Source organism: Carassius auratus, unplaced genomic scaffold (genome assembly GCF_003368295.1).
Source record: "Carassius auratus strain Wakin unplaced genomic scaffold, ASM336829v1 scaf_tig00005817, whole genome shotgun sequence".
In the NCBI taxonomy this organism is placed as follows: Eukaryota; Metazoa; Chordata; class Actinopteri; order Cypriniformes; family Cyprinidae; genus Carassius; species Carassius auratus.
The window spans coordinates 317,798-331,285 of NW_020523700.1; the positions used below are offsets into that span (position 1 = coordinate 317,798).

General features: G+C 36.8%; 1 protein-coding gene across 1 annotated transcript; it reads left to right on the top strand.

The window, feature by feature from the left end:
• Positions 1–4,959: 4,959 nt before the first annotated feature.
• On the top strand, positions 4,960–10,371 carry LOC113071048 (coiled-coil domain-containing protein 106-like). The gene is made up of 4 exons (XM_026244413.1): positions 4,960–5,128; positions 5,664–5,714; positions 8,816–9,001; positions 9,998–10,371. The coding sequence occupies exons 1-4, from the start codon at positions 4,960–4,962 to the stop codon at positions 10,306–10,308; spliced, it is 717 nt and encodes a 238-aa protein (XP_026100198.1). The 3' UTR covers positions 10,309–10,371.
• The last annotated feature ends 3,117 nt before the right edge of the window (positions 10,372–13,488 follow it).

Genomic DNA, 13,488 nt, shown 5'->3' on the forward strand with positions numbered 1-13,488 from the left:
GATACATTTTTCACTGACAAGCTACGCGATATTGTGTTCATAATTGAGATGAATCGCATTCGATTATGAACACGATATTGCATAGCTTGTCAGTGAACTACGGCTCTGTGTATTAACTCCCGGTGCATTTGAAAACAGGTGACAGACATTTACCCCTAATCACAGAACCGGCTTTACTGATGAGACACGCATGACAAATGCATGCAATTAATTGTGCAGCCCTAACTGTAGGTTACTCCTTTGTGACTTCACAATGTGAATATTTACATGGTAATAGTCAGAACCCTGAGCCGTCACCCTTTACTTATCTTCCGTTTATGACGGAAGCTGCTTTCGTCAATAACAGCAAATTCTCTTGGATCTCCAATAATTTGCCCACTTCTTCGTTTATAGCGCCTCATAGCACAACTGCAAACCTTTCTTAATGCTGCAGCCATTCTGGACATAGTTCGGGAACTTCTTGCAATCCCATCTTGCTTCATGTCGATTTGCCTGAGGTGCAAGCCCTGAGAAAACCTGGTAGTAAATATAAGTGCATAGCTTAGTTATTTTTAATATTACTGACTGCTTTCTTAACATGCCAGAAAGCTGCGGGGTGTTTTATACACACACACAAAAAATTATGTGGTAAATTTAATCCGGTATGGATATTCCAGGACCTACATGAGTCGTGGCAGGTAAAAGAGAATCAGAACTTAAAGGATTAGTTCACTTTCAAATTAAAATTCCATGATATGATTCATGATACATCCAAGATGTTTATGTATTAATTTATTTTCAACTGAAGGAAAAAAGGCTTTAAACATTCTAGCATATAGTGGATGTCAATGGAATCCAAAACGTTCATTATGTTTTCAGCTAAAACCTTAATTTCTTTTCAACTGAAGATTTTTTTTTATTTATTTGAAAGTGAACTAATCCTTTAACTTAATTATAATCGTGCACATCTACATTGCATTAGATTGCAATTAGTTTTGTTCTAATAAGAAAAATGCAATCATAAAAAAATTTGTAATAATTTTTTTTTTTTATAATTATTAAAAAAAATATATTTATTAATTAATTGATTGATTTTTTTGGTTGACTGTTTGCAAGTTACTCCCTAAGTTGGCAGAAGTGTTCACTTACCGGTAAATAAATGTCATCCACGAAGAGAGGGAATTTTTTGAATTCTGAAAAAGTGATTTTGCTCTGACAGTTCTACTGCATTTTCTGCCTCTGTGGCTTTGATGTCTGCATTCCCTGGATAAACCATAAGGAAATGTTAAATCAATGTCAAATAGCTAATATTTAGATACATCATATGTACTTTAAATTTTATTAAACGTATTTATTTCTCTGTGAACATTTCTATAATGTAATAGCCAAAACGAAATTAATAGCATTGTGAATGTTTTTATGGTTGTTGACCCTCTAACTCTAGCACTCTCTATTCTAATTGTTTTTTAATATATACAGGGCTCTCAAGTGTCACGCATTGAGCGTGACAGTCACTCATTTCGGTCTTTTGTCACGCACTCCCGCCACACATTGTATTTCTCACGCAGAAAAACTATTTATAATATATTTAATATGCCGCAGCGCCCAAAAGTTATCTGGTCGCGCCGCTCTCACTATGGAAACCGGCAGGAATCAAGCGCGTTCTTAATCGAGCCTGTCACTTATCAGCCAATCAAAAAAAAGAAATAGGCTACACAATAGCCAATCAGAAAATAGCACTATTGTATCTGGGTAAGATTTAACACAACAAACAATGAAAAAAAAAAGCATTCTGGAATTGTTCACCATCTTCTTCGTTCACTCACAGAGGAAACCACTGGAGCTCCGAGCATCACTTTGAGCACAAAGTAAGTAATGATCTCCTGTTACAACAAATTCACAACTTGATTGACACAAACAATGACAACTTGACTGCTGTTAGAGAATGTTTCCCAGATAATTAGCATCAGTTTTTCATGAGTGTCTGACAAATACACCTTTTCAACAAATACACCTTTTCTATGGATTGAGTGGTCTTTCTGATGATGGAATATGGATACACAATTTTAAAAAGTATTGTATCCCAATAACAATATATTCACCCCTCTGCCATTTGGTAGAAGATATAAGAGCATCAGAAACAGCTCTAGTAGATTTAGAGACAGCTTCTATCCTCAAGCCATCAGAATGCTTAACTTTACTCAACCATCTTCACTCTCCTAAATGGCACACTTGTCACTTTTTAGAATTAATCCTTCAACCTAAAGTAATCCTTTTTAATTTTACCTCTTCTATTTATCTACTTTCTATTTAAAAAAAAAATATATATTTATTTATGTTATTTATGTGTATATGACAATAAACTTGAAACTTGTATAACCCAGAGATATCCTATAAGAAGGCTGTATTTGACTAGCTTTCTCTATGTCTTCTGTCTCACTGATAGGAGAAAAACTCAATGTGGGTTTCATTACCAGAGCTACGCTAAACAGGCTCCTTGAGGCTGGAGAGGTCACATCATAGAAGGCTCAACAATTCCAGCAGGAAAGCACTGGCATTTTTGGTCGGAGCTGTGGAGTATGCCATGGTTAAACTCCAGTTGAAAGATGCTCTCCTGTAGCATGCCAGATTTATTGATGTGCAGCTAAGAGCTGAGTGTGGGGTTGAAGATGCCCTATACTTTGTAGATTGAGGGTATTTTCGATGGTTGGTTTGAACAAAACCTCAATACGAAACAGTTTGTCTCTGGATGGGACATTGTACTCAATCATGACCCGGAAAATGGCTGGGCTTGAGCCGAACTGTTTCAAATGGGAGCCAACACCACAAATGATAAAGGAGACCAAAAAGGCAACAAACACTTACAACAAACAACACCAGTCATAATCTCTCTCTCTCTCTCTCTCTCTCACAAACATTCGCACTCAAACACACACACACACACATTTTGTAAATGGAAATTGAATAAACACTTTGAATCTGGTTAAATTGTCAGTGTCATGTGTCAAATATTTTCTTCTGGGGGGGGGGGGGTTGTCACTCTTGCCTGTCTTCAAAACTTGAGAGCCCTGTATATATATATATATATATATATATATATATATATATATATATATATATATATATATATATATATATATATATATATATATACACTTTTTTCTTCAAAAAAAAAAAAAAAAAAACTAGGTTTCTTTTTTCTTTTCTATCTACTTGTTTCTTTTATTTATAAAAGTAAAATCTTGCTGTACTGCGTTAGGCTATACTTTTGTCATAGCGATTGTTGCTTTTATGTTGTTTTTAATTACTTCTGCTGTCCTCATTTTTAAGTTGCTTTGGATAAACTAACTAAATGTAAATATGCAGGAATAATCCTGAGGCCTATTTCATAAAACCAGTTTAGCAAATAAGCCAGGGTAATTTCAGTTACTTTGACTTATTTTAAGTTGATTTGGTTCAAAATAAGTCAGACTAACTGAAATAAGCCTAGCTTATGTCTGAAAGCACATAAAAGTAACATGATTGCATCGCATTAAGTTTTCATTAACTGCGTGTTATCTAATTTTCTGTCGTTATGTGGGCACACAGTTTTTTCTGTCATTAGCAAACCCCAGACAGAAGTAAAGGGTGGCCAATTGTAATGCTGAAAAGAAATATGAAATGGAGATAAGACCGCGACTGTGTTTTAGTATTAGTTTATAAAGAAATACATCAATTTTTTATGATTTAAACAATGTTTTTATGAGAGTGAAATAATATTACATTAAAAATGTAAATAAATAAAATATTACTTCTCTTCGTAACTGCCGATTTTTTGTAAAATTGGAAAATAGTTCACTGCAGTCTCTGTTACAGTAGGTAACTGCTACAGTAGGCTGCCAACGACAGTAATGTTCCACCATGTCTACAGACGCTTCCAATTAAAACAAATTAAAGCACTTGGATAAATTTACCTTCTGTACTTCACATAAAATAGCATTTAAGAGGTCAAACAAAATCGTGCCAGGAGAAATGTGCAGACCAACCTACCAGTGAAAGCCATCTGATGTATCGTGCCGTCTTTTCATTTTCATGCCACGACCACAAATCTGACAAGACATCTTCCTTGCTAGAAGTCTCTTTTTCTGTAACCATTTCACGAGTTTTGCGGTGGTCCTCTTGGTTGGCTTATCGATCAGCAGAAGTAACAGCTCTGTCGTTAGATTCATTTTTTTTTTCAACAAGCATTGATTCAAGTTTTACACAGAACATGAAACCAATCGTCTAAATCTCAGCGTGAAACTGACTTCTTGACCTCAATTTAGCCGCGAACATGTGGACCCTTAACGCATTTCCGAGGTTAACAGTAGCGGAAGTATAGTTAACAATACAAAAAAATACAGGACGCCGTTTCCATGACTTTTGGAAACCTTGCAATAGCATTAGCCAGGTTTAGGCAATAAGTGGTAAAAATAAAAATAAAATAAAAAAATACACAGTATAATGGCGTCACTACAGTCGCCAGATTCCTTATTTAGTCAGAAAATTTTCCAATAAACTTTCACATCATGTTTCCTGCTAGCATTTATAATTTTAAATAAATATAAGGTGTTAGGTTTGCTTGAATATTTTATTGGTGACAAATTAAGTTTTTGTAGATAACATATAATGGCAGATTTTGTTTTTTAACTGTTAGAGGATAATCTAAAATACAAGATAAAAAATCTTTTCCATAAAATACTGGTTATATTGTATTATATTATATATTTGTGATTTAATTCAATAATAATAAAAAAAAACTTCAATAAAAAAAAAACTACAATTGAAGCGAGTCAGGCCACCATCTGGACACCTATACAAATCGAACTGAACATGAAGGGGGGTGTAAATATTTTGCGAATTTTAAACAAAGTTCAAATATATGGCATAGCACCCACTCTTACATTATTTACATCATTTGACAACAGCAAAGATGTACAAGAACCACCTGAGCTCCACATTATGTTTAGGGGGGAGCGCCAGGCCTCTGTGATTAAAGTGGAACCAATTCCTGATGAGGATGACAGTCAGAGTCATCAGACAGAACACACGCAGCAAGAAACGTGCGAGCACCTGGAGGCATACAGCGGCGTCACTGAGACAGCCATGGCAAGTCAAAGTACTAAAAGAAGTAAGCGGATAAATCGCAACATACCATCTAAATATAGTTCTGATGTATATGGTGAGTTTTAAAGCTTTACCAGTTGTGTAAATTTAACATTAAACTTTAACGTTACGTGCACGTGGCAGAGGCCGACTTGTACTGCTAGCCTTTTATTGCAACAAAACGTATGGAAGATTGTTTCCACCAATAAATAAAAAATAATTAACAGTAGCATTATTTCATTTCCCAGAATTTTGAGCTTTTTCTCAGATTTGCAAGTTAGAATTGTGTGACATAGGCCTAGAGTTATCACGATTGCTTGCTTTTTTTTATTAATTTATTTTCCAAATTTGTGAGATAAGTTGTTAACAAGTCAGTATTGCATGATAAAAAGTCAAAATTGAATAAATTCATAATTGTGAGCTATTAACTCGAAATTCTGAGAAAAAAGTCAATTTTCCACCCTCATAAGTGGATCACAAAATGATTCACTGTTTTGTAGTGCTATAAATGTGAATGTATGTCTTTGCCACCCCCTTATCCTACTCTCTATACTCCTCAGAGATTCCAGTCCGCAAACCTGCTCAGGAGGAGGTGAAGAATGATGTGCAAGGTAGGTATTTCTAATGAGCTGATGATCTGAATCAGGTCTGTAAATTGTGGTCTGCAGAACTATGGGTCCCCAGGAACAAGTATGAAAACCACTGATCTAGAGTAATGCCAATTAGAGATAAATCCTAAGTACTTTCTTAATCTTAAGGAATAGTTTTACCAAAAAATAAACATTCTTTCACAAGTAACTTGCCCACATCATCCAAGATTTTCTTTATTCTTTCAAATTAAAATGAAGATTCTTAGGAAAAAAGCTCTCTAAGGTAATTTCAGTGCATTTGAATGTGCACCAAAACGTAAGTGAGTTAAATTTTTCCGAAGCAATCCAAATGGTTTTAGGTGAGAACAGCTAAAATATTATAAATATTTGTATTAACAGACATCAACATTCTTTATAATCAAAAAGCTTGTGGATGACCAAACATTTATAGTGTAATGTAGTTATAATATAAATAATTCTTACATTAATTGTTTCCGATTTATTAATTACACAAATGGAGTTGTTTGAATGTCTTTTCTATTTGGTGTATGTGTATTTTATTTTATTGTTTTTTGGTGCAAATTGACTTTTACTGAAAGAACCTCAAAGAGCTAATGCTCTTCTAAAATTATTTATTTTTGTTCAGCACAACAAAGAAAGTTGTACACATCTTGGGTGGCCCTAATTATCCTTTGTTGGTTAAAACAAAATTATCCCATGATTTACTCATCCTCAAGCCATCCTAGGTGTATATGACTTTCTTCTTTCAGACAAATGCAAAAGTTTTAGTAAAATATCCTTTCTTTTCCAATATTTACAGGCAGTCAATGGGAGACCCCTAAGTTTGAATCCCAGAAAAGTGCATCCATCAATCATAAACAGACTACACACAGGTCTGTTGCAAAAACAGCAGCATTGTAATATCACACTATTGATGAGCCTAGCTGCATGGGGAATGCAACAAATGCAGCAAACAAGCAAATCTTTCTTTTTGTGTGTGTGTGTGTAAGGTTATGCCACAAGCAAAGCTTGGATGTAAACACTCGTTACAAAAAAAATCTCATTACATAGTGGAAACCTCTGCCAGTGATGTGAAACATTTATGCATATTCTCACACAAGCTTTATCATTCCTAGTCATGGCAAATAAAGTCTGAACTGAGGTACCACAGGATGTGATTGACAGCTGGCAGATAGAATGCATTAGTTCATGTTAACAGAATTATGAATGATAGTACCATCATTGGTCGTTATTTAAATCTATTCATCATTCGTTTTTGTTGATAAAGTAACACGTATATATTGTGGTTTTGAAAGAAATGGTTTGAATGATTTGATCTTTCCATAGAGATCTATTGTTTTAATTCAAGAGCATCATCACGTCATACATTTGCATCAACTTAATCAAACACAAGCCCATTAACTGCTGACAAAACTTGCACTTTCTGAGCTTGGGGCCCCCATTCACTACCATAAAAAAGCTTTGAATTACTTTTGAGTATGAGTACTAAATCATGGGTAATTTTCATTTTTGGGAGAACTATCAAGACCTCGATAGGCAGTTTTTGTAATCAATTAAAGTTATTTTAATGGGCAGGCACACACGTAAAACTATACACCCATGACTAACAATTACTATACATCTGCCCATACAGTGAAAGGCATTTCTTAGAAATAAATAATAATAAAAAGCAATGCCTAATACGTCATACATTGGCCAAATGTGTAGCAAAATCTAAAACAATGCAGCTTGGTAATTGCATTAACTTTGTATTATACAACATAAAGATTAGTAGATTAGTTTAGTAGTCAGACTGTTTTTCCCTATATCCTTGTTGTGATGATCAATGTCTGTGTAAATGTCACAGCAGTTGTGATAAAGTGTTGAACACTGGAAATGTTACTATTGTAGAAATAAATTAAAGAAAGTATATTGTAACTGTCCTAGTAGGGGCTGCATTAAACTTTTAATACTGTTTTGGAGCAGATAGCCAAGTGGTTACTGCACCAACTTATGGTACACCTGCCTTCACAGCGATCCAAGTTTGATTACTGTCGCAACATCTATCCTGCTCTCTACCCAATCCTTTCCTGAAAAAGAAACTGTATTTAACTGTATTTCTAACGCAAATATTTCAGTCACCTGCACACTTTGTTCATGTTTTTTTTTTTTTTTTTTTTTTTTATAGAAGAGGCTCCAACTGCCCAAATAAGTCTTTCCAAATAAAAACAAACAGTTGAGATGCTGAAAGAAAATATCTATGCTCTGGAGGAAAAAGTGGAGTCTTTGACTGAAGAGAGAAACTTTCTCCGAGACAGACTGGAAGATGGTAAGTTTCCCCTCCACTCATTTGGCACAAATTGTGAATTACTGATTATTGTGCAACAGAAAAGAAAGATTACTCAAACACTTGAAATATAAATTAAAAATAATTAACCCATACTGTCCTCTTGGTATGTTGTTTATTTAAAAACAGTTGCATTTGGTTGATTTCCGTGTGAATAATACATATGCTTCCTGTATGTGGATGCATTAAATGGGGGCAATACGGAGTCCAAACAGCTAAATGAAAACATTAAATTACTCTGGGTTGATCATTTAGCAGAAAGCTGTCAAGAAATCCATCATGAATACATTCTGAATTGTAAAGCAGCACAATGTAACCTTTTCTGTTTAAAATTTGCAAAAACAAAAAGTATATAATGAGCATGTACATTACATACTTCATCTTCCAAACCACCTTTTTGTCTTATCCCAAATTACTATAGTAGCCTACACTTATAAGAAGTGCTCATATTTGTAGTATTGTAGCCTGTTTGGGTCATCACTGCTGCAGAGTAACACATACCTGCATGAATTGCTATAGACATACACTTAGACAAGTAGCTCTGGTTAGAATGTTCTTCCACAGGATGCAACTGTTGTCCTCCATCCATAATAGCCGATCCTCAGCACACCCTGTATGTTTAACTTAGCTATCCAATGGCTTTTTTATTTATTAGGTTCAGATGTAGTCATTGATATATATACTAGACAGACAAACACTACTGTATGTTTTATTGCTGTAGTTCAAGACTCAAAGCAGAGATAATTATCTGTACATCCTATTTTGTCTGTCACAGCCCTTAAACTGAAAGCTGAAGTTCCAGAACGGTCCCAGAAACCTACAGCATCCCAGGTGGAGTCATCTGAAGATACAACATCTTCTGACTCCAGTTCTGATTCATCTGAGCCTTCACGAAAGAAGTATAAAAAGAAACCAAAAAAGAAGAAATCAAAGAAAGCACGGGCCTGTGATTTCAAAAGAGGTACTACATGACAAGTTACCATTGTCACTTAATGTATTCAGAGACCACAGCTAGTTTGGGTTAGGTTGATTTCAAGCCAATGCTATGGACTTAAAGGGATCGTTCACCCAAAATTGAAAATTTGATGTTTATCTGCTTACCCCCAGGGCATCCAAGATATAGGTGACTGTGTTTCTTCAGTAGAACACAAAAGAAGATTAACTTAAACTGTTACAGTCTGTCAGTCATATAATGACAGTCAATGGAACCCAGAGCTTTGAGAGTAAAAAAAACAAAACAAACAAAACCAAATTAAACCCTGTGGCTTGTGACAATACATTGAGGTCTTATAACACAAAACGATCAGTCTGTGCAACAAACTGAACAGTATTTGTTAGTTGTTGTTTTTTTTTACCTCTGATACATTGCAATGTTTCTGTCTGTCAGCAGGTGTGAGTTGTCATTAGGCGCATTATACTTAAAGCGGCGCTGCAACCACCGATCGGTGTATGACATCAAAGTACCGCAAGAGCGATTTATAATGAGTATATAAAAACCATCAGCTGTCAAATTCTCTCGCGGTACTTTGATGTCATACACCGATCAGCGCCGAGCATGCCTATTGTCTTCTACTTGTTTTGAGGCGTATCGCAGACTTAGAAGTGCATTACCGCCACATATCTCTCAAATGGACCATTGACACTATCTAAAATTTCAATTAGGAGTGTCTAAGTGTTGTCATGAGCCACAAAGTTTAATGTGCATTTTTATTTTTTTTATTTTTTTTGAGGGTACCTATTGACTTGTATTATATGACAGACTACAAAGGTTCGACTTAAAAATCTTCGTTTGTGTTCTACTGAAGAAACAAAGTCAGCATTTTTGGGTGAACTATCCCTTTAAAATTACCTTATTTTTATATATTAGTGTTATTAGTGGGAGCATGCTTTGTCTATGGAATGATTTGTCTTCATTTGCATTTGTTTTTTTGTTTTTTTTTTCATGCATTTATTCCAGTAAAAACACCTGAGGAGTCTGTTTGTCGGTACCAGAAAGTCCTACGGCTTGTAAAAAGTGGCTCAACAAAGGCGGATGCCTATAACAGTGTGGGGGTGGACCGCAACACCATTGTGAACCAAGCACCAATTGCAGAGCTGGCTGCTGTTAGCCCTGACATGTTCAAGATCCTGAGGGCTGGTTTCAAAAAAGGGGACAGTCTGCTAAAATTTGCTGAAAAATGTATGGCCCAATGCATCTTAGAGCCAAATGCAAGTCAGATCAGAGCTATGAAAGAAGCCAGTGGTCTGCTGGACATTCTGAAAAAGTAAATGTTCATCACTATATTTTAGTGTTGTTACTTAAGAATGCGTTTGGTCTTAGGGTTTGTAAATTTAAAAAATTCAAAATAGTCCATGAAACAGGACAATAACCTGTTAGAAAAAAGTTGTTCTAAGAACATTTTAAGCAGTGTTGTTACTGTTATTACTGCTTTTGGTGTACTAATAAGAATTTAGAATAATCATCTTTCCCCTTTATATTTAAGTTTTTCTCTTTAGTACAGCTCGGCTAATGAGCTAGGTTTTTTTGTTTTTAAGCTAATGGATGTCAAAGAAAGGGGAGTATTTAATTTTTGGTTTTGTAAAACATTTTAATTATTTGATTTAATGTATGTGTTATGGAAACTTGTTTCATAAGCACTTAACATGTGTAAAGGGTTACAAGTGTACACTTTACAAGGGTTTAATCTGCATTTAATAAATGGCTTTTATAAACTCTAGTGATGGTCATTAATGAAACATTACCTGATGGTTTGTGAATATATCATTATGCTGTGACTTTACTTGTTGAGGCACATCATCATTAACTCATTATTTAGTAATTGTAGTACTTTACCTGTTTTGCCTGGAAGTTGAAATACAAGGCTTTGCCTCACTGTGGTAGTTAACAAGTTAATTAACACTATTAGTTAAAGAAATAAGTAATTAGGGAATTAATCCATAATCACATATTTAATTAATAACAATTAATGTATGAACTAATATATTAACCAGACCGACTCATTATTAGTTGATAATGTGGCAATCATTAACGAATAACTTAGATAATCATGAGTTATACATTAATTCAGTATCATCTGTGCATTAGTTAAGCATGAATTAATGCTTATTAGTGCACACGTATTGTAAAGTGTTACCCAATTCTCTTAGAATATTTCTCTGTCTCATATTAAACAGACAATTAATCGTCTTTAAGATGTATATGGTTCATGCAAATCCACTTTGGAGACGTACATATGCTTACTGGAGATCCGCTGTTCGCTTTACATAATAAAACATGTTTTGATGCTTTTTTTCATCACAAATATACTATGATTGTACTGGCTTTATAGCGTCTTTACATCTTAACAAATCAACAGCTTACTCTACAGTAGCTCAACAAATACGATTTTATCACATGGGAACCGTGTTTTGTTTTATAATACTCACCTTTGTAAACACCCTCTACGCTGCTCTACTTCACGTTCGATGACGATTTATTCCTTTCGCGTGGCATTCTGGGATTGAAAAGTATCCCTCGATGAACCCTTCAGAATCTTCGCTGAAGCAGTAGGACATCCGGGGATTACTCGCCTACTGTTTTATGGTTCAAGGTTTCAAACGTACTTTTTTCTTGACATACTCTTTTTTCCCCTACTATATAGTAAGTGAGTAGGCATATTAGAACGCAAATTAAGTATACGTGCAACTGAATCTCGCGAGAGTTATTGCAATTCTCGCCTACTCTTTATGAACGCAAAAGATTAAAACAAACTAATTTGTCGCATACTGCTTTTTCCATACTATATAGTAGAGAAGTATTCGATTTCGGACGCAGCCATCGTGTCTGTTACAGTATATGGTCTGTGTTTCCCAGGGTGTCCACTAGTGGTCTCACTTCCACATAATCACTCCACTGCAGGCACTACATTCCCACAAAGCCTTGTCCCTTCATCACTGTGAATTGCACACCTGTTAATTGCACAGCTTCCTCAACTTTCATTGTTTCACTGAGTCCTTGTTTTCTGTCACCCGGCTCTCTCGTGTTCCTCTGTGTTTTTCTTGTTTCTTTTTTTTTGGACTGATTTTGTGGTTATGGCCTCTTGCCTGTTTTTGGATTTTGATTTTGGATTACCCCATTAAAACACTGCGATTGGATCTCTCGTTTCCTGTGTGCATTCGTTACAGAAGGACTCCATCCATGCTCAGATCTAGCAGTGTGGGATTTCGTATCCCTGTGGCTGAGTGGGAGATGAAGGAGCTGGAGATCCTGGATTTTTGGGGGTTCACCATGTACCTACAACATTGGTCTCAGTGGGATACCCTGGCCACACCTGTCACTCCAGGTGTGATGGCTGACTATAAACCTGTGTCTCCAGATAGGAGGACCATGCCAGAGCCACTGCCCAAGATGGCCGCCGGCTCAGTGCCACTGCACAAGATGGCTGCCGGCCCAGTGCCACAACACCAGATGACCGCTAGGCTAGAGACACTGCCCAAGATGGCCGCTGGCTCAGCGCCACTGCCCAAGATGGCCGCCGGCTCAGCGCCACTGCACAAGATGGCCGCCAGCCCAGCGCAACTGCACAAGATGGCCACCAGCCCAGCGCCACTGCACAAAATGTCAGCCACAGGTGACCGTCCTGAGTGGAGTCAGGTTCCCGTTGACCCTCCAGAGTCGAGTCAGTTTCCCGTGGTCCTTCCAGAGTCAAGTCAGTTTCCCATGGTCCCTCCAGAGTCAAGTCAGGTTCCCCTGGTCCCTCCATAGTCGAGTCAGGTCCCCATTGAGTCGAGCCAAGTCAATTCACCATTCAAATACTACCACAGTTAGACCTCAGGAGTCAAGTCAAGTCACCAATGATCTCATGCGCAAGGTCAAGTCACCAGTGTTCTTCATGGGCAAAGTCAAGTCACCAATAATCTTCATGAGCAAAGGCAAGTCACCAATGATCTTCATGAGCAAGGGCAAGTCACCAATGATCTTCATGAGCAAATTCAAGTCACCGTTGATCTTCCTGAGTCAAGTCAAGTCACCGTTGATCTTCTTGAACGAAGTCAAGCCACAGTTGATCTTCCTGAACCCAGTAAAATCACCATGGATCTAACAGAGCCTCTTCACATCTCTGCTGAACTATCAGAGCCTCTTCACGTCTCTGCTGAACTACCAGAGCCTCTTCATGTCTCTGCTGAACTACCAGAACCTCTTCACATCTCTGCGGAACTTCCAGAGACTCGTCACATCTCAGCCGTGTGAGCGGTCGTCCTATCCTGCCATCCAGGAACTCACCGCCTGCCCTGTCATGGCCATGGAGACCATCTACCATCTCATCAGGGCCACGGAGGTCACCCTTAACCTGTTCATGTTCTCTATTTTCAAGCTTACCTTACCAGACTTAGTCTCCTGTGCCATCGATCCCACTGTGGTGGTCTTCTGTGCCGCCCTTGTGGGCTTCTGTCTTGACCGCATGGCTG